This window comes from Euleptes europaea, chromosome 21 (genome assembly GCF_029931775.1).
Source record: "Euleptes europaea isolate rEulEur1 chromosome 21, rEulEur1.hap1, whole genome shotgun sequence".
In the NCBI taxonomy this organism is placed as follows: Eukaryota; Metazoa; Chordata; class Lepidosauria; order Squamata; family Sphaerodactylidae; genus Euleptes; species Euleptes europaea.
This window is the reverse complement of record NC_079332.1, coordinates 9572773-9592653: the sequence shown is the minus strand read 5'-3', so window position 1 is coordinate 9592653 and position 19881 is coordinate 9572773. Positions and strand designations below refer to the sequence as shown.

Below are 19881 nucleotides of genomic sequence, written 5' to 3'. Positions count from 1 at the left end.
CCGGTTCACCAGATGAGAGTCCACCGCTCTTAACCCCACGCTGGCTCTATGGTGTAGGGTCTCTCCCCCCTGTGGTAGGCTTATTTATTTATGTAATGTATTTATGGTGGGGGTGGAAAGGGCCATCAAGACGCAGCCGACTTCTCGCGACCTGGAGGTTGGCAAGCAACCCTAGGAGGGACTTCAATGCCAGAGAGTCCAATGGCCAAAGCGGCCATTTTCGTCCAGGTGGACTGATCTCTATCCGGCTGGAGGATCCGTTGCAATAGCAGGAGATCTCCAGCTAGCGCCTGGAGGTTGGCAAGCATCCCTAGGAGGATGGAGGCTCCATTGCAATAGCAGGAGATCTCCAGCTAGCGCCTGGAGGTTGGCAAGCAACCCTAGGAGGATGGAGGCTCCATTGCAATAGCAGGAGATCTCCAGCTAGCGCCTGGAGGTTGGCAAGCAACCCTAGGAGGATGGAGGTTCCATTGCAATAGCAGATCTCCAGCTAACGCCTGGAAGTTGGCAAGCAGCCCTAGGAGGATGGAGGCTCCATTGCAATAGCAGGAGATCTCCAGCTAGCGCCTGGAGGTTGGCAAGCAACCCTAGGAGGATGGCGGTTCCATTGCAACAGCAGGAGATCTCCAGTTAGCGCCTGGAGGTTGGCAAGCAACCCTAGGAGGATGGAGGCTCCGTTGCAATAGCAGGAGATCTCCAGCTAGCGCCTGGAGGTTGGCAACTCTAGGAAGGACTTCAATGCCAGAGAGTCCCATGGCCAAAGCGGCCATTTCCCTCCAGGGGAACCGACCTATCAGCTGGGAGGCTCCCTTGCAAGAGCAGGAGAGCGCCAGCTAGCGCCAGGAGGTTGGCAACCGCGTAGGCGCCGCCGCCGCCTCGCCTGTGGAACGGCCGCGACCTCCTCCCCCTCCCCCTCCCCCGCGGGGGCCCTCCCTCCCTCCCAGAATGCTCCGCGGCGGGCGGCCCAGCTCAGCCCGTGCGGCCTGCTTTCCCGGCATGCCGCGCGGCCTCGCCTGAGCCTGACCAGTCTGGGCAGCAGCAGCGGGAGGAAGAGGAAGAGGAGGAGGAAGGAGAAGAAGAAGAAGAAGAAGAGGAGGCAGCGCGGGCGGGGCTGCCTCTGTCGTCGCCTCGCTCCCCCCCCCCGTGTGAGGCAGCACCGCCGCCCCTGAGGAGGCGGAGGAGGAGAGGAGGAAGCGCCGCCCGGCCGTCTCCCCCCCCCCCATTATTATCATCACCACCATCGTTTTCCCGCCTCCTCGTCCTTGGCGCCCCCCGCCCCCCCCACCCTCCCCCCCCCCCCGGCCGGCCATGCCGTCTCGGGCAAGGTAATGAGCCGCAGGGCCCCGGGGTCTCGGCTGAGCGGCACCTCCTCGTCGTCGGGCGCCAGGCAGCACTATCCCCCGCGCAGCTGGAATGACTGGCAACCCAGGTGGGTGGGGAGCGGGGCCTAGGCCTAGACGTCTCTGCGGGGCCGGCGTGAGGGGGAGGAGGGCCCGCGGGGGTGGGGGTGGGTTTTTTTGAAGGGGGGCGGAGATCTGTTGCTGATGTTGCTCCTAATAATGGAAGTGGGGGGGGGTCCTATGGAAGTGGGGGGATCTCCTATCTATGGAAGTGGGGGGGGGGGGGCTTTCCCCTCTCCTGTTTCTCCTCCTTGGGGCCTAGTGCGAAAGAAGCGTTTTTTGGGGGGGGGCAGAGATCTGTTGCTGATGTTGCTCCTAATAATGGAAGTGGGGGGGGTCCTCCTAATAATGGAAGTGGGGGGGTCTCCTAGTAATGGAAGTAGGGGGGCTTTCTCCTCTCCTGTTTCTCCTCCTTGGGGCCTAGTGCGAAAGAAGCGTGTGTGTGGGTGTGTGTTTTGGGGTGGGGGGAGATCTGTTGCTGATGTTGCTCCCAATAATAGAAGTGTGTGTGTGTGGGGGGTTTCTCTTCTCCCATTTCTCCTCCTTGGGGCCTAGCATGTGTTTTTTGGGGTGGGGAGAGATCTGTTTGCTGATGTTGCTCCCAATAATGGAAGTGGTTCCCCCCCCCCGTTTCTCCTCCTTGGGGCCTAGTGCCAAAGAAGCGAGGTTTTTTTGGGGGGTGGGTGGGGGGAGATCTGTTTGCTGATGTTGCTCCCAATAATGAAAGTGGGGTTTTTTTCCTCCTGTTTCTCCTCCTTGGGGCCTAGTGCAAAAGAAGCGTGTTTTTTTAATTTGTGGGGGGGGGAGATCTATTTGCTGATGTTGCTCCCATAATGAAGGGTCTCCCCCCCCCCGTTTCTCCTCCTTGGGGCCTAGTGCGAAAGAAATAATATGTTTTGGAGGTGGGGGGGCAGGATACGTGGTTTTTTTCCCTGGGGGGGGAGGAAGAAGGTTAACGCCCACTTTGTTCCCTTCACTTTTACTATCGTTGAGGAGGGAGGGCCTTTCCCCCGACTTGTGTGTGTTTGGTCGTGCTGCGGCCTAGCAGGAAGAGGTGGTGTCAAAACCATCCCTCCTCTTTTTCTCTGCCTAATTCCCTCCCCCCATCTGATTTTGGCTTGATTTGTTTTTTTTAAATAAAGGAGACAGAGATGAGGTTGTGTACAAGGATGGAGGCGTGGGAGGGGAATGAGTGGCGGATCCCCCCCCCCCAAAGTCCTAGCTTTTCTATTCCCATGATCTTTGCTGAGTCTGTGTGGTTCCGGATATATGTGTGGCAATGTGGTTATTATGCCAGTAAAGGTTCACCTGTGTGTGTGTGTATATGCGTGTGCACGAGTCGTCTTCAGTGATCACAGGATATGGGTATATAGGTCAAGAAAAGAATCTCAGTGTATTTCCTTGGAGGTAGGGGATGCCAGCCTCCATTGTATCCTACTGAGGTCCCTCCCTCCTAGCCATTCCAGCCTCCAGGTGGGACCAGGGGATCCCCTTGAATGACAGCTCATCTCCAGACTGCTGCAATCAGTACCCCTGGAGAAAATGGATGCTTTGGAGGGTGGACTCAATGGTATTGTATTCCATTGAAGATCCTCCTGTATGCCAATAAAGGTGCTGTAGTTGTTCAAGATCCTCCCTTCTAAGGATACCAGCCTCCAGGTGGGACCTGGGGATCCCTCAGAATTGCAGATAATCTCTAGACTGCAGAGATCAGTCTCCCTGGAGAAAATGGCTGCTTTAGCTGGTGGACTCTATGGCACTGTACCCCACTGAGGTCCCTGTCCTCCCCAGGCTCCATTCTCAAATCTCCAGGAGTTTCCCATCCTGGATCTGGCATCCCTACCCCCCGTCCTCCACCAGTGGCCGGGGAACCTGGCAACCCTACTTGGAGGGGGAGATTTTATGGGTTTTGTGCCACTTGTTGGGTGATGGTGTGAGAAATGAGGATTGTGTCAAGGGCAAGAGTAAATTTTGGGAGCAAGAATAAACAGGAGCCTTGCGATTTTGCAAAGATGAACAAGATGTTTCTCTGGTGTTGGCTTCTATGGCCTTGAGCACGCTATGTTTATTTAGGTGTTTATACATGCATTTTCTCCCCAGCCAAAGCAGATTACGACGTTTTTATCCTCACCACAGCAATCGTGTGAGACAGGTTAGGCTGCTGGGGAGTGACTGACCCAAGGCCACCCAGCGAGCTTCCATGCCAGGATGGTCATTCGAACCTGGGTCTCCCGTGTCTTGGCTGGACACTGTAACCCGTACACCACATTAGCTTGCAGCTGCTTCTTCAGATGGACAAAACTTTGCTCCAGCATCAGTGCTTGTAGCCTATATAGCCCATGTCTGCAGATGCAAGTGGAATCTTGTGGTGCTTCAGAAACAGACAGAATTTTATTTCAGTATCAGCTTTTGCCACCTGCAGGCCGCTTCTTCAGGGGCTCTGAGTGGATCCTCACTCTGTGGCATTATATGCATTCAGTTACGTGTTCATTTTACTCTAGCATCTGAAGAAGGGGCTGTACTCCACCACACCTTGTGCTGGAACAAAATCTTGTTTGTCCTTAAGGGTGCCTCTGGAGTCCACATAAAGAAGACTTATTGCATCTGAAGAAGTGGACTCTGTTTAGTTCATGGAAGAGCAAGAGTCCAGTAGCACCGTAAAGACTTAACAAAATTTCTGGCCGGGAATGAGCTTTCATGAGCCACAGCTCACTTCTTCAGATACAGCTAGAATGTGAGTCTACCTATTCTTAAGTAGAGAAGAGTGAATTAGACACAAAATGGCAATGTAAATGTCAAAAGGGGTAAAAGGTGAATTATATACACCTGAGGCTGTCATATTTTGGTCACATAATGAGAAGACGAGTCACTGGAAAAGACAATCCTGCTAGGAAAAGTTGAAGGCAGCAGGAAAAGAGGAAGACCCAACAAGAGATGGGTGGACCCCATAAAGGAAGCCGCGGCCCTTAGTTTGCAAGAACTGAGCAAGGCTGTTAAGGATAGGACGTTTTGGAGGACATGGATTCATAGGGTTGCCGTGAGTCGGAAACGACCTGACGGCACTTAACGCACACACAGAGAGAAGGCGTGGGGAACTTGGCATTGGTAATGAGACAGGAATCCCAGATCTCTGTTTAGTCCAAGAGAATGCATTGTCTTGAGCTTCATTATTAGTTGTGATTCAGCAGTCTATCTTTCTAATCTCCCTTGGTAAGAGAAATGCTACTCTTAAATCAGCAAGTGAATGTCCTGGAAGGTTAAAATGTTCTCCTACTGGTTTCTGAATGTTGTGGTTTCTGATGTCAGACTTATGTCCATTCAACCTTTGTCTCAGGGACTGGCCTGTTTGTCCAGGAGTATCATGGAAGGTTATGCTGGATAAAAGGTGGTTACTTTTGAAAGGTGCCACGGGGCTCCTGTTTGTTTCTGCGGCGTAACTCTGGAGTTACAGAGAGCCGATACAAAGGGAGATACAATGGTGGCATCACTTGTAGGAGACTGATGAAGGGCAAGAGATATTGGGGGGGGATTAACTTAAAGGTTTTAAGTCATAGAATCGTAGCGTTGGAAGGTACCACCAGGGGTCAAACCTCGTGCACAATGCAGGAAATTCACAACTACCTCCCCCACACACCCCCAGTGACCCCTACTCCATGCCCAGAAGATGGCCAGAATAAGTTCTTGCAGCTAATTCTGTCTAGATAGCGTGAGCAGCAAGGAACCTGTCAGTATTCTCAGTATTGCTCCAACCTTTTCCTGGACAGTGTTTTGTTCTTAATATCATAGATTTCTCTTTGGCGTTTTAAATTAATTTCACTTTGTTGTCGGCTGTTGTCATCTGCTGGGACAACCTCACAGGACTTTCGAATGGCAACTTTGTGGCTTGACTGGTTACATCTTAACTTTTTTAGAAGTCTGGGTTGGTACTGAGGCTCTGAGGTTCATCCTGGGGCCTGTATAGGGGCTTGTAGTCTTGGTGTTTTTAGTTGGCAGTTAATTGAAAGAGAAGAGTTTGAAACAAATCCCATAAGGGATGCATGTGCGCAATGAAGAGAGGATTCGCATCGGCATGTGACATCTGAAACAGCTTATCTCTGTGCACATCAGATGTGAAGCCTTTTATATTGAAAAAGACGGTTTTGTCGTGACTTTGTAAACAAGCCCGCAACGACCCGCTTTTAACCATTGCACGTGATAAGGTGCTTAAGATGAATTCCACCCTTTCCTGGTAATAATTAGAATTGCCACCCCTTTGCTCGACGTCTGTGTTTTTACAAGCATGTGCAGCTTTTTTCCCCCAGTCGGAAGAGAAGTCACAGAGAAAGCTTCGCTTGCTAACTTCGTGTGTGCGTTGGGGCGCTGTCAGAGGTTTAGGAACAGAGCCAGCAAGGAAAAAATAAAGAGGGCAGCCTTGCCAAGAGCATGCCTGGTTGGGGAGTTAAACAGACTCCATTATTCCTCTCTGAGACAATGTATTCCTCCTGATTCTAACTCTTTGTGTGACTCCTTCCTACTTCTGAAAGAACCCCATGGCGCAGAGTAAACATAAGAAAGCCCTGCTGGATCAGACCAAGGGCCATCAAGTCCAGCAGTCTGTTCACACAGTGGCCGACCAGGTGTCTCCAGGAAGCCCACAAACAAGACGACTGCAGCAGCAGCATCCTACCTGTGTTAAGAACATAAGGAAGGCCCTGCTGGATCAAACCCAGGCCCATCAAGTCCAGCAGTCTGTTCACACAGCGGCCAACCGGGTGCCTCCAGGAAGTCCACAAACAAGACTGCTGCAGCAGCAGCATCCTACCTGTATTAAGCACATAAGGAAGGCCCTGCTGGATCAAACCCAGGCCCATCAAGTCCAGCAGTCTGTTCACACAGTGGCCGACCAGGTGCCTCCAGGAAGTCCACAAACAAGATGGCTGCAGCAGCATTCTCCTGCCTGTGTTCCACGGCACCTAGTATCATAGGCGAGCTCCTCTGATACTGGGGAGAACCAGTGGTTTTGGTGTAGAAACTTGTAGTTGTACTATATTTAATAATTTCCTTGACACATGCTACTGTTTTGTGGTGTTGGAAAGTGCCGTCGCAGCCTACGATGACCCTGTAGGATTTGAAGCCAAGAGACATCCAGAGGTGGTTTGCCATTGCCTGCCTCTGCGTGGCAATGCTGGACCCCCTTGGTGGTCTCCCATCTAAGTACTAACCAGGGCTGACCCTGGTTAGCTTCTGAGATCTGATGAGATCGGGCTAGCCCGGGCCATCCAGGTCAGGGCACTGTTTGGTACAAGTCTAAACTGAGTTTCCGGTTTTAAAAATCCTTTATATTCGTACAGTCTCAGGGCCCACACTCTGGCAGTGGTCTGTCTTTTCAGTATCTCTGTAGAGACCATAAAATAAGGCTCGCATTCTCAGCTTTTTCAGACTTCCACTTCAGTTAGGAGCAGTTCCCCCATTCTGCCTTCTTTGTCATTTTAAGAATTCCCCCCAACACAATGGTTATACATTCTCCAGCTCCAAAAAGCTGCTTCTTCTGATCCTATGCTATGCTCACAAACTTCCCCCTGAAGTTTAGAGCTTTGTAATAAAAGGCACAAAAGGAACGGGAAGGTAGGCAGTTTATGAATCTGGGAGATGGGGGGATTTTGTGGGGCTGTTTGTGGTGAAAGTTAAGTTGCTCTCTTATCATGGAATTGAGTTTAGTTCTTAACAACCCGCTTCCTTTTTATCAGCTTTTATGACTAAGGCACTGTACTAAATACATGACTGAACATAGTATTTTGGGGTCGTTAACCAAAACTGCTATCTATTTTATATAACATGTCTGTATGGAAGGGTTTGTTTAAAATGTGTTGACTATCTTTTACTGTGTTTTGAAGCTCGGGATGTTTATAAGAGCACGTGAACAGGATACTGTACAGGCAAATAAACCTGAAGGGATAAGTCTATGTTAATAACGGGTCAAAGTCCTCTGCAGCCTTTTAACCTATAGGTCTACTATGAAGAGCTGATCAGATGATATTTAACCTCTTGAGAGCCAGCGTGGTGTAGTGGTTAGAGTATCACCTTAGGATCTGGGAGACCCGCTCTGCCGTGGGTTGTTGGGAAGATAAAATGGAGAAGGGGAGATTGTTGTTCGCCACTTTGGGTCCTTGTTGGAGAGGAGATGAAGTAAATAAATTAAGAAACGCTGGAGGATAATGCTGGAAGTATGGGGAAAGAGATGGATGACTTTATTCAGAGTTAGTGGAAGCAGTTTGGCAACATTGTATATAGGTAGTACAGAAAAGTTTTGGTTTTCAACAGGTCTTTTGACCTTACGTGGATATTTGACTCAGGCAATGAAAATATGGAGGTAGCGGCCACATTATTGACGGTCGCTAAACTAGAGATGGGAAAACCATGGCAGGGTCTTGATTCCCTAATAATTAATGACCGATTAGTGAAAGCTTGTGAGGTGATCACATTTATGAAACTTGCAGAAGAAATGTTAAGAAGAAGAGTTGGTTTTTATATGCCGACTTTCTCTACCACTTAAGGGAGACTCAAACTGGCTTACAATCACCTTCCCATCCAAATACTAACCAGGGCCGACCCCGCTTAGCTTCTGAGATCTGATGAGATCAGGCTAGCCTGGGCCATCCAGGTCAGTTTTCCAAAAAGAGAAAAGAAAGACAAAGTGTTGCGATAAGCTGAGTGATATTTCTGCATGTTTGTTGACATGGTAAATGATCCTTTTATTGTACTGTTTTTTTATTTGTATGAAGTATTGAGTCGCTCTTGCAAGTTTCAAGTAATTAAAAGATGACAGTTTTTAGAACTGGGCTTCAGGGTTAAAACCCCAAAGTGCTACACTCCTGCGTGTACATTTCGCATGTGTTTGCACAGTGCTGTTGATAAATTGTAGTGATTTTTGTCTAAAACTGTTTTTTCTCGACAGCGTTTTCGACGAGCGTAAACGTCTTGTTACTATTTGAAGGGAAATAACCTAACCAATATCTGACCGGTTGGCCTTATGCAACTGTTTAGATATTTTCCCCAGCATTCAGATTGGTGACGCTTCTGTCTCCTTTTTTTATATATTTTTTTAAATGAAACTTCTCTCAGTTCATGTTTACTGTACTAATTCTGTCCAACAGCTTTTAAGCCGACAGGATATGTGGTAGGTCGGGCAGGTGCTGAGCAGCATGGTACGAAACCAGCATGCTGCTTCCGTATGCTGCAAAATAGTAAAGGAGGTTTTTAATTAGTTGACAATGGACTTTTAACGTTTACAAGTTTGCGCATTGGCAGAGAAATCCTTTTCTATTTTAAAATCACTTTCAGCCACCTTAATAAACCTTAGTGTGGGATGCATCTCTTTGCTTTGGGCTGGAGGGGTGCAGATTTTGTTTAATAAAGCAACCTTTGGAAGTGTCGAAAACGTAGTGGTTAAGAACGGCGAACTCTAATTTGGAGAACCGCTTCCCCACTCCTCCTCATGAAGCCTGCTGGATGACCCTGGGCCTATCACAGTTCTCTCTGAACTCTCTCAGCCCACGCTGAGGCAGGCAGTGGCAAACCACCTCCGAACTTCTCTTGCCTTGAAGACCCTATGGAGTCACCATAAGTCTGCTGTGACTTGAGGGCACACACACACACAAACATGAGAAGACTCATGGGAAAAAAGCTAGAAAAAGTTGAAGTCAGCAGGAAAAGATGAAGACCAAACTTGAGATGGATTGACTTGATGAATTGATCCCTGGTTGGCCAGGGGTGTTGTGGGTTCTCCATCCTGGAAGGTGTTCAAGTGGGGATTGGATGATTATTTGTCGGGGATGCTTCAGGTTGTCCTGTACGGTGCAGGGGGTTGGACTGTATGGCCTTTAGGCAACCCCCTTCTGACTTTTAAATTCTATGATTCTGTGTCTTAATAAAGGAAGCCATGGCCTTTGCAAGACCTGAGCGTGGCTGTTAATGATAGGATATTTGGGAGGTCATTAATTCATGGGGTTGCCATAAGCTGTAATTGACCTGGCCGCACATAACATGCACACAGAGCAAGCAGCAAGGGTCAAACCCATCTCTTAAGGAGGTATTCCATACTCATTGTGAGCATAAAATGAAGGAGAGAACAATGTAAGCCACTTTTCATGGAGGAGAAAAGCAGGGTATAAATGCAGTAAGTAAAATAAATGCAGTAAATAAACGTACAGGAAAACTTCATACAACGCTGCTTCCAATGGTAGTGGTGAAAAGTCCCGTCAAGTCACAGCTGACTTGTGGCGACCCTGTCGGGTTTCCAAGGCAGGAGACGTTCAGAGGTGGTTTTCCATTGCCTGTCTCCGCCTGGGCTGAGACGGTCCTGAGAGAACTGTCACTGGCCCAAGGTCACCCAGCAGGCTTCATGTGGAGGAGCGGGAAATTGAACCCTGTTCTCCAGCTTAGTCTGCCACTCTTAACCAGTACACCATGCTGGCTCTCCTCATGATGTGACCGAAGTACAGTAGCCTCCGTTTTAGTCATTTTAGCTTCTAGGGAAAATTCAGGCTTGATTTGATCTGGATAGAGCCCACTTATTTGTCTTTTTGGTGGCTCATGGTATGCATAACACACGCCTCCAACACGACATTTCAAATGAATCCGTTTTCTTCCGGTCAGCTTTCTTCACTGTCCAACTTTTGCATCCATACATAGTGATGAGGAATACCATAGTATGGATTAACTTGGTCTTCAGCAACACTTCCTTACACTTAAAAATCTTTTCTAGTTCCTTCACGGCTGCCCTTTCAAGTCTTATTCTCCTTCTGATTTCTTGGTTGCAGTTTCCCTATGATTGAGACAAGGAATAGAAATTTTTTAACTATGTAAATTTCTTCATTGTAAAATTGTGTAATTCCTCCATAGTCATTACTATTATTTTTGGGTGTTCAGCTGTAATCCTACTTTCATCAATAGTTGTCTCAGATGTTTGCTGTTTTCTTCCTATAATGTGGTGTCATCTGCCTATCTCAAATTGTTAATGTTCCTTCCACCAATTTTCATTCCATCTTCTTGGAAATTGAATCTTGCTTTCCTTATGATATGTTCTGCATATAGAGTGAACAGATAGGGAGATAATATTCATCCTTGTTTGACACCTTTGCCAACTGGAGACCAATCTGTTTTCCCCATATTCTGTCTGAACACCTCTTGTCCACAGTGCAGGTTGCGCATCAAAACAATCACATGCTGTGGCACGCCTATTTCTTTTAAAACTGACTTTAGCTTTTCATGATACACAGCTGTGCTGTAATCTATAGAACAAAACTGATTTTCTTCTGAAATTTTCTCATATGCTTCAGTAACCATTGTAAATATGCTCTGTGATCTCTAATGCCTCTTCCTTTCCTGAATCCAGTTGGAATATTTGCCGTTTCTTGTTCCATGTATAAGAGTCTTTATTGTAAAATTTTGAGCATTGTTTTGCTTGCATGGGAAATTAATATGATAATCTGATGGTTGCTGCAGTCTTTGGCATCTCCTTTTTTGGCACTGAAATGTAGATTGAGCATTTCCAGTCTGTGCACTGTTTTGCTGTAGGTAGAGAAAAACAACAACTGAACTGTATGTCTGTTGCAGTTCAGTATTAAAATCTCTTAATATAAGTCCTTTTCTGGGGTTTCTTATTATGAAGAGTATAATATTTATCAGGATTTATGAAGCAGTTGTAATGTACCTATGTTCCATCAGCTAGTGCTCTGCCCTTTCAACCTTTCCTGTTTGGAAATCAGGTGTGCTAGAGAAATTTATAGATTGGACTATATCCAACTTAAGATCTTTTCCCCTTTTTTTGCAGAACTGATAGTGCATCAACTGACCAAGAGAATTTAAAATACTCTTCATCCAGAGACCGGAGTACTTCGTCCTCCTATGGATTACAACCCTCAAATTCAGTGGTGGTGTCTCGACATAGACATGATGATATCCGAGGCCCCGCTGATGTACAGAATGAAGAAAAGGGTACTTAATAATCTTTATATGTCAAAGGAAATGCTGGCTGTTGTAACTAAATCAGCATGACAGTGCTTTTTAAAAATTGGTGCTGCTGGATAAAATTCCTTGGTGGGAAGAGCAGCTAAGCCTTTTTTCTAATAAAATAGAAAACAATGTAATATGCAACTCCAAGAAAAACCAACAAATGTAACTTCAGATATCTTCATCTTTAGGTGGCTACAGCGTCAATGGAGGATCTGGGGAAAATACTTATGGTCGGAAGTCGTTGGGGCAAGAGCTGAGAGTTAACAATGTGAACAATCCTGATTTTACCAGTGTTCAGCATGGGAATCGTGCTTTAGTCGCAAAAGACATGAGGAAAACACAAGGTAGGATTTCTGCCTAATTTGAGGAAGAACTGACATCTCTCCATTGTGGCAATAATTGTCCGATTACAATAGTATCCTCTGCACAGTCCAGTCTTGGTTGTTGTTTTTAATCTGCCTAGAGCAGGCGTGGTTAATCTTTTTTTTTTTTGCCAAGGGCCACTTGGATATCTTTAACATCATTCGGGGGCCATACAATAAATAAATAAACAAATAAATATAATCATTATTAGATATTTGTGCATCTTATGCAGGTCTACTCTAAATCCTACTCAAGTCCAGTCAGTGGGCTTACTCATTGGAAAGTGTCAGTAAGTTTGTCTTGCAGATGTCTAGGATCTTAACCTATTAGTGGCCTACCCATTTTGACCCAGAGAAACTATGAAGTACACTTTATTTATTGAGAAATTTTATATGCTGCCTGGATCTTGACTTGGATAGCCCAGCCCAGCCTGATCTCATCAGATCTCAAAAGCTAAGCAAGGTCGGATAGGAGACCACCAAGGAATACCGGAGTCGTTCTGCAGAGAAAGGCAATGGCAACCCACCTCTGTTCATCTCTTGCCTGACCTGGCAATGCCGTGGATTGAACTTGCAAGGGACCAGATTGGGGAGGGACACAGAGATGCTGCACATTTGGTAGTCCATCCTGCACCTGGGACCTTCTGCATGCCAAGCAGATAACTCTGCCACTGAGCCACAGCCCCTGCCAAGCAGATGTTCTACCTCTGAGCAACAGCCCCTGCCAAGTACATACTCTACCTCTGAGCCACAGCCCCTGCCAAGCAGATGCTCTACCTCTGAGCCACAGAGGGCTGGAAAGGGGCCCTCTGCAGGCGGGCCGCGGGCTGGATAAAATGACCCCACGGGCCGTAAACGGCCCGCGGGCCAGAGGTTCACCCCTGGCCTAGAGTGTGATAAATTGGTTTCAGGTAGCTGGCTCAAGGTTGACTCAGCCTTCCATCCTTCCGAGGTTGGTAAAATGAGTACCCAGCTTGCTGGGGGTAAAGGGAAGATGACTGGGGAAGGCACTGGCAAACCACCCCGTAAAACAGTCTGCCTAGTAAACATCGGGGTGTGACTTCACCCCATGGGTCAGGAATGACCCGGTGCTTGCACAGGGGACCTTTACCTTAGAGTGTGATAAAGAGACGCCTTTTCTTTCAGAAAACCAATGACTTGACATCACAATTGATAACACAGCTACTTGGATCTTTTCCTTCTCAGTAATTGTGATAGATTGCTTGGATTTAATCTTGATGTTTCGATCGACAGTCATGCTTCTCTTTCCAGAGCGATCATTGTCTTACTCTGATGAGTCTCGACTGTCAAATCTTCTTCGGAGGATTACTCGGGAAGATGACAGAGATCGAAGACTGGCTACAGTAAAGCAACTGAAAGAATTCATCCAGCAGCCAGAGAACAAACTGGTTAAGTAGCATGTGAATATTTGTCTTTATTTAACATGTTAATACGGCATTCCTCAGACTGAGAGGCGGCTACCTTTTAGGTATAAGAGGTTTGGGTTTGTGTGTGTGAACAAGGCTGGGATGCCCTGTAAATCTCCTTACTCTTCCCCCTGATTAGTGGCTGAAGAGAAAATGCATTCCCTTGATCATGTCATTTATGGAACTGGCAGGGTTTTCTGGGTCCAGTATTGGCAGTGTTTTTCTTCTTCTTCAGTACTCTGCTTACAAACTGGTCTCACGCTTAGCTGCTTGAGATCCTGAAGGAGCCGGCGAGAACTTTCCCACGGCCTGTCCCACAGGCAGTGGAACTGAAGAGTATTTTAATGCTCTCCTCACTCCTCACAGTTTGTTGTTGTGACATGAGGGGCTCTTGCCCTTGTACACACAGTCCCACCAGTAGGAGCCGCTTCTTCCAGGGAGAGGAACGGATTGCCGGTTGGCCTGCTCCGTCGCCCTGTTTTTGCCCTGTTGAGGCTGTATGGTTGCAAAACCAACCGAGCCACCGTTTTACAGGAAGACACAGAACCGCAAACAGCGCCAGCCTTTTTTAATGATATCACAAGCCCAGCTCGTATCGCTGTAGCACAAAGCCTAATAGTTGTTTGTGCCTCCTGTTGCAGGTGCTGGTTAAACAGCTGGATAATATCTTGACTGCCATTCACGATGTGCTTAATGAAAGGTAAGTCGGGATGCAAGGGTGGAAGCAGTCCAGAGGTTTTTCCGGAGGACCCCGTCAATTTGATTTTGTTTGTTTTCCAAAAAGCCGGGCGATTGCGTGGCTTCCCCCCCCCCCCCCCGAGTTGAATTTTTCTGAGGGAGAACTTCTCCACTTGTGACAAGGTCCCAAAGCAAGCAAAATTCATCCGGCAGACCTTTTTCTCAATGAGAGCATGTCTGCATGGTCACCACACCTAAAAAAGGATATTGCAGAACTTGACAGGGTGCAGAAATGCGCAACCAAAATGCTCGGGACTAGAGCAGCTGCCTTATGAGGAGCGGTTAAAACGCTTAGTGCTGTTTAGCTTGGAAAGAAGGCGGTTAAGGAGTGACATGATAGAGGTCTATAAAGTTATGCATTGTATGGAGAGAGTGGACAGGGAGAAGCTTTTCTCCCTCTCTCGTAATACTAGAACTAGGGGTCATCTGCTGAAGCTGGAAGGTGAGAGATTCAAAACAGAGAAAAGGCAGTATTTCTTCAGACAATGCATAGTTAAATTGTGGAACTCCTTGCCCCAGAATGTGGTGATGGCTGCCAACTTGGAAGGCTTTAAGAGGGGAGTGGACATATTCATGGAGGAGAGGGGTATTCACAGCTACTGGTAAAAATGGATACTAGTCATGATGCATACCTGTTCTCTCCAGTATCAGATGAGCATGCCTGTTATATTAGGTGCTGTGGAACACAGGCAGGATAAATGTTGCTGCAGTCGTCTTGTTTGTGGGCTTCCTAGAGGCACCTGGTTGGCCACTGTGTGAACAGACGGCTGGACTTGATGGACCTTGGTCTGATCCAACATGGCCTTTCTTATATTCTTATGTATGTGGGTGAGAGAATTTTTTGCTGGGGGGGCAGGGCAATTTTGATCCCTTACCTTGGCATGCGCACACCTGCGACCAACCCAACCGTGCAGCTCCCGCCCAGTGGGGAGGGGTGTCTAGGGAGGAATGTTTTAGAAGGTAACTGTGGGATCTTTGGCAAGTGGGGGCAAATAGTGACCTCACCATGGATGGTTGTGGGCCTTCACATTTTTCCTAATGAAAGTGTGGTACTGACTGGTCACATTTGTGCAGGTCTCTCCTTCTGGTTGGATAAAGGTCCAGTTTCCGTAAGTAAAAGGGTGTTTTTTTTTTTTAATCTCCTGTGTCCATGCAGTAGCAAATTGCTTCAAGAACTGAGACAGGAGGGCGCTTGCTGTCTCGGTTTGCTTTGCGCTTCTCTGAGCTACGAAGCCGAGAAGATCTTCAAATGGATTTTTAGCAAATTCAGCTCATCCACTAAAGACGAAGTTAAACTCCTTTATCTGTGCGCAACGTACAAAGCATTGGAGACTGTGGGGGAGAAGAAAGCCTTTTCATCTGTAATGCAAGTAAGAACGAAAGTGAAATGGGACCCATTTGCCTTTTCGAATAGGGAATGATTTTCTTGAATGAATAAATTTAATTGTAAGCAGCGTTGCATATTAGTGTTAAAGCCACAACATATAGTGCTTTCTGAAACTCTTTACTACGTATCTGGAATCCAGAAATGTTTGGAATGTGTTGCTAATGGTGGAAAGTACCGTCAAGTCACAGCTGACATATGGCTGCCCTGTAGGGCAAGAGACGTTCAGAGGTGGTTTGCCATTGCCTGCCTCTGCGTGGGTTGAGAGAGTTCTGAAAGAACTGTGACTGGCCCTGGGGGAGGAGGGGGAGGAGTGGGGAATCGAAATAGTGTTTTGAATAAACTGACTTAGTTTTGTTTTTCTTGGGGTGTGTGTGTCTTTGTTTTGCCCCTTTAAAGCTTGTAATGACTAGCCTACAGTCTATCCTGGAGAATGTGGATACTCCAGAACTGCTGTGTAAATGTGTCAAGTGCATCCTTCTCGTGTCTCGATGTTACCCTCACATTTTCAGCACGAACTTTCGGGTAAGCATTGTTCGCCTTATTTTTAAAAAAAATATGTGTAGGCATGTCTTGCTTTACAGATGGATTAACCTTTTGTTTGTGTGTTCCTTTCCAAGGACACAGTGGACATATTGGTCGGGTGGCATATTGACCACACTCAGAAGCCTTCTCTGACACAGCAAGTATCTGGTAAGTCTTGACGAATGAAATGTTTGGACGTGAATGCCTTATGCATCTTTCTAATGTGAAACTGGGTCACTGGACGGGAATCCTCTGTATAATGTCACTTGAGCGGTCCACCTAACTCAGGATCGTCTGATCCTCGGGATCTCGGGCAGAGAGCCTTTGCTAGCCCGGTGGTCAAATGGGAGGGGTCATGGATTGAGCCCGGAACCTTCTACATACAAACCATGTGCTCTGCCACAAGCCATTGTGGTGAAGAAGAAGAGTTGGTTTTTATAAGCCGACTTTCTCTTACAACCACCTTCCCTTCCCCACAGCAGACACCCTGGGAGGTAGGTGGGGCTGAGAGAGCTCTTAAGAGAGCTGTGACTGGCCCAAGCTCACCCAGTTGGCTTCGTGTGTAGGAGTGGGGAAACAAATCCAGCTCACCAGATTAGCCTCCTGCCACTCATGTGGAGGAGTGGGGAATCGAACCCAGTTCTCCAGGTCAGAGTCCACTGCTCCAGACCACCTCTCTTAACCACTACAGCACACTGGCAGTCAGAGTGTCATATTACACATGCTCCTTTATCTCTGCCTGGCTTTATACCTTCTTTTAGATGAGTTGCCCATTCTCCACCTTTGTGATTTCCCTATTCAAGATGGTACACTGTTGGTGCTGGCTGCTCCGGGCACCCATAGTTGTGCACAGCAAAACTAGACCTTGTTGGCGCTGTTGGTTCTTTGACTTTTGTGTCCCTTCACCTTTATTAATGAGTTAAGCAAACTATACTTTCAACCTGCGCAGGCTTTCATTGGTTTGGATTGTTTGTTTCTTTTTGGCAGGATGGTTACAGAGCCTTGAGCCTTTCTGGGTAGCCGACCTCGCATTTTCTACCACGCTTTTGGGCCAGTTTCTAGAGGATATGGAGGCATATGCAGAGGTAATACAATTCTCCTTTTCAGCCATCATCCACATTGTATCTGACATTGTATCTCCCTTCCTGGGTAATTCACGCTCACGGCATTGCGATGGGGGAAAGGGTCGACTTCCTTTAGCTGGTCAGCGATGTGCTTCGTGTAAAACGTGTTAAAATTGCATTTCGAGAAGTGTTTGATCTGTGTGAAGACAGGATAAATATGCTGTTTTAACCAGTATGTCTGGCTTAGATGGCAGTATTTCTGGCTTCCGCCCTCCCCCCCCCCCATTTTTACTTTCATGGTAGCCATTTGGGATAAATGGCAAAACTTTTCCGGTTCGACACCGTCGTTGTTTGAGACGTATAAGTTGATGTCGCAAGGTTTTTATTAAGACTGATGGTAATGAAGCTGTATTCGTTGTAATTTGCCAGATATTAAAATTCCTCCAACTTTCAGCAGCCAGGAGAGTGAGATTCAACTAAAGGGGTTGGGAATAACCGGAAAGGCTTAATGAGAACTGGAGTTGGAGTGGGATGTGTTGCTATGTCAGAGGAGATAGAAGCATCCCCAAATTGTCTTGTTGTCATACTAGGCAAGCCACCGTTGTGGGGAGTCCCTCTGGATTGAAATGATCAAATAATCTGCCTGGTAGATCTGTGAGACTGTTACGTAAACTAGCTTGTTCTTATTCTACATATATTGCATATATATTGATTTTATATTTTACTAATAATTCTGAAGCATAGCAATACAAAGAATTTTAAACTAATTCAATTAGGTTGCATCAATACTTGGGGTGGTTACATTAAATAAGGAATCATACCTTCCAGTGAGGTATAAATCCTACCATCATAACCACTGATCACAGTAGCTTGAGCGGCTTCACAGCGTGGCTTGACTGCACTTTTCACCACCATCACCACCGAGCGTTGACATGGCGGAGGAAAGCGCCGTCAAGTCAAAGCCAACTTCTGGCGACCCCTTGGGGTTTTCAAGGCAAGAGGCGTTCAGGGGTGGTTTGCCGTTGCCTCCCTCTGTGTAAGCATGGACACAGTCATTCAGAATCATCACATAAAGCAACGTTCCTTTGCAGCCTAGCCCTACTGAAGTGTTACAACCACACACGCGTAGTGTATTATGAAAGGGGTGCGCGCAAGTTGAGAGGTCTGAAAACCAGACTGAACTGCGGCGTGCTTCTGTTGGCACAGATGACTCCTGTTAAAGCAGCACCGCAGTCTTCACTTTCATTTGTATTCAACGCCCACAACTCTCTTTGTTTTTCTGTAGGACCTCAGCCATGTGGCGTCTGGAGAGTCAGTCGATGAAGATATACCACCCCCTTCTGTCTCACTGCCCAAACTGGCGGCGCTGCTGCGGGTTTTCAGTACGGTGGTGAGGAGTATCGGGGAGCGCTTCAGTCCCATCCGAGGGACGCCAATCACTGAAGCTTATGTAACTGATGTAAGACACTTCACTCTGCTCGCCGGTTCAGTTCATAAGTTACAGGAAGCGGATATAAACAGAGCAGCAGAAAAATCTTAACAGCTCGGCACGTGTAAATCAGTGGGACGTCACACGTGCATTCTCCGTGTTTTTTTCCTTTTTGGTTTTCTTTTCTTTTCGGTTAAATTGCGGTTATTAATGGAGGTGTGTGCCGTTTTAGTGCTAGCTCAGAGAGGCTCTAAATGGGGGGTGCCATTTTAGTGCTAGCTCAGAGGAAAAATAGTAGTACAAGCAGACCTCAGAGATCTCGCGGGTTAGGTTCCAGAGCACTGCAATAAAGTGAATATCGCAATGAAGCTAGCCACATGAATTTGTTGGTTTCCCACTCCCTATAAAAGTTATGTTTACGCTATACTGTAGTCTATTAAGTGTGCAACGCTTTATGTCTAAAAAACCCCAACGTACTGTAATAATAATGAAAAAGTTTGAAATTTCGCGAGAATTACCAGAATGTGACCCAGAGACACGAAGTGAGCACATGCTGTTGGGGAAATGGTGCCGACAGACTTGCTCGAAAACCGAAAACGCAATATCTGCGAAGTGAAGACAAAAAAAAGCAATTGGTGCAAGGGGAAAGTATTTATTAATCAAATTGCCCGACGTGTTTCTCATACGCTTCCTTGGGAGGATCTTTCCCAGCTCAAACGTTCTAAGCAAGCAGTGAAGCAATCCTGAATCTTGCTCAGAAATGCAATATCTGCGAAATGCAATAAAGCAAAGCACAATAAAACAAGGTGTGCCTGTACTGGTGTTGTGGACTCATTTTCCCCCTCCTTTTCCCCCCAGGTTCTGTACAGAGTAATGAGGTGTGTGACTGCCGCAAACCAAGTCTTCTTTTCGGAGGCTGTCTTGACTGCTGCCAATGAGTGTGTCGGGGTCCTGCTTGGCAGTCTGGATCCCAGTATGAATGTCCACTGTGACATGGTCATTACCTACGGGCTGGATCAGCTGGAGAATTGTCAGGCTTGCGGTACTGATTATATCATCTCGGTGCTGAACTTATTAATGCTGGTACATACAACCCTCATCATGTCTGGGTTTACTGGATGGATAACATTCCCCCCCCTTCATCTAAAAAGGTTGACGAGAGGGCTTGGGGAAAACTTAGTTTCATTTTTGGGTTCTAGATATATAAAGCAGGAGAAGATACGGGTGAGACGAGAAGACTTAAACTGTTTTGTGTCGAAGTTGCAGGTAGCTGTGTTGTTCTAGGGAAAATCCTAAAACAAGACCCACGTAATACTGTTTTAAGGCCAAACGACACAAAACTGTATGCAAACTTGAGTTCTCCAGGACTCTTCATCAGGCTTGATGTTTTTAAAAGACGGGGCTGGGAGAAGAGAGAAATTGGGGGGGTTTTGTGGGGGAAGCTTGAATAATGCTTTTAGAATATACTAAGCTTCAGAAATGATGATTGGATCTCTTATGATATATATAAAGATGTGTTTTTCTGCCAAAATGTGGATGAAGCTTGTACCAAATCCTCC

The 19881-nt window shown here is 46.8% G+C and overlaps 1 protein-coding gene across 1 annotated transcript in view; it reads left to right on the top strand.

The window, feature by feature from the left end:
• The first annotated feature begins 1296 nt into the window (after positions 1 to 1296).
• Positions 1297 to 19881, top strand: part of SMG1 (SMG1 nonsense mediated mRNA decay associated PI3K related kinase) — a 74987-nt gene continuing 56402 nt past the window's right edge. Inside the window, exons 1-11 of the mRNA XM_056866443.1 lie at positions 1297 to 1429; positions 11212 to 11375; positions 11582 to 11737; positions 13028 to 13164; positions 13824 to 13882; positions 15077 to 15290; positions 15704 to 15829; positions 15925 to 15997; positions 16817 to 16914; positions 18179 to 18352; positions 19181 to 19405. Of these exons, the coding sequence (XP_056722421.1) occupies positions 1329 to 1429; positions 11212 to 11375; positions 11582 to 11737; positions 13028 to 13164; positions 13824 to 13882; positions 15077 to 15290; positions 15704 to 15829; positions 15925 to 15997; positions 16817 to 16914; positions 18179 to 18352; positions 19181 to 19405 (1527 nt within the window). The 5' untranslated portion in view covers positions 1297 to 1328. The remainder of the gene's footprint in view (positions 1430 to 11211; positions 11376 to 11581; positions 11738 to 13027; positions 13165 to 13823; positions 13883 to 15076; positions 15291 to 15703; positions 15830 to 15924; positions 15998 to 16816; positions 16915 to 18178; positions 18353 to 19180; positions 19406 to 19881) is intronic.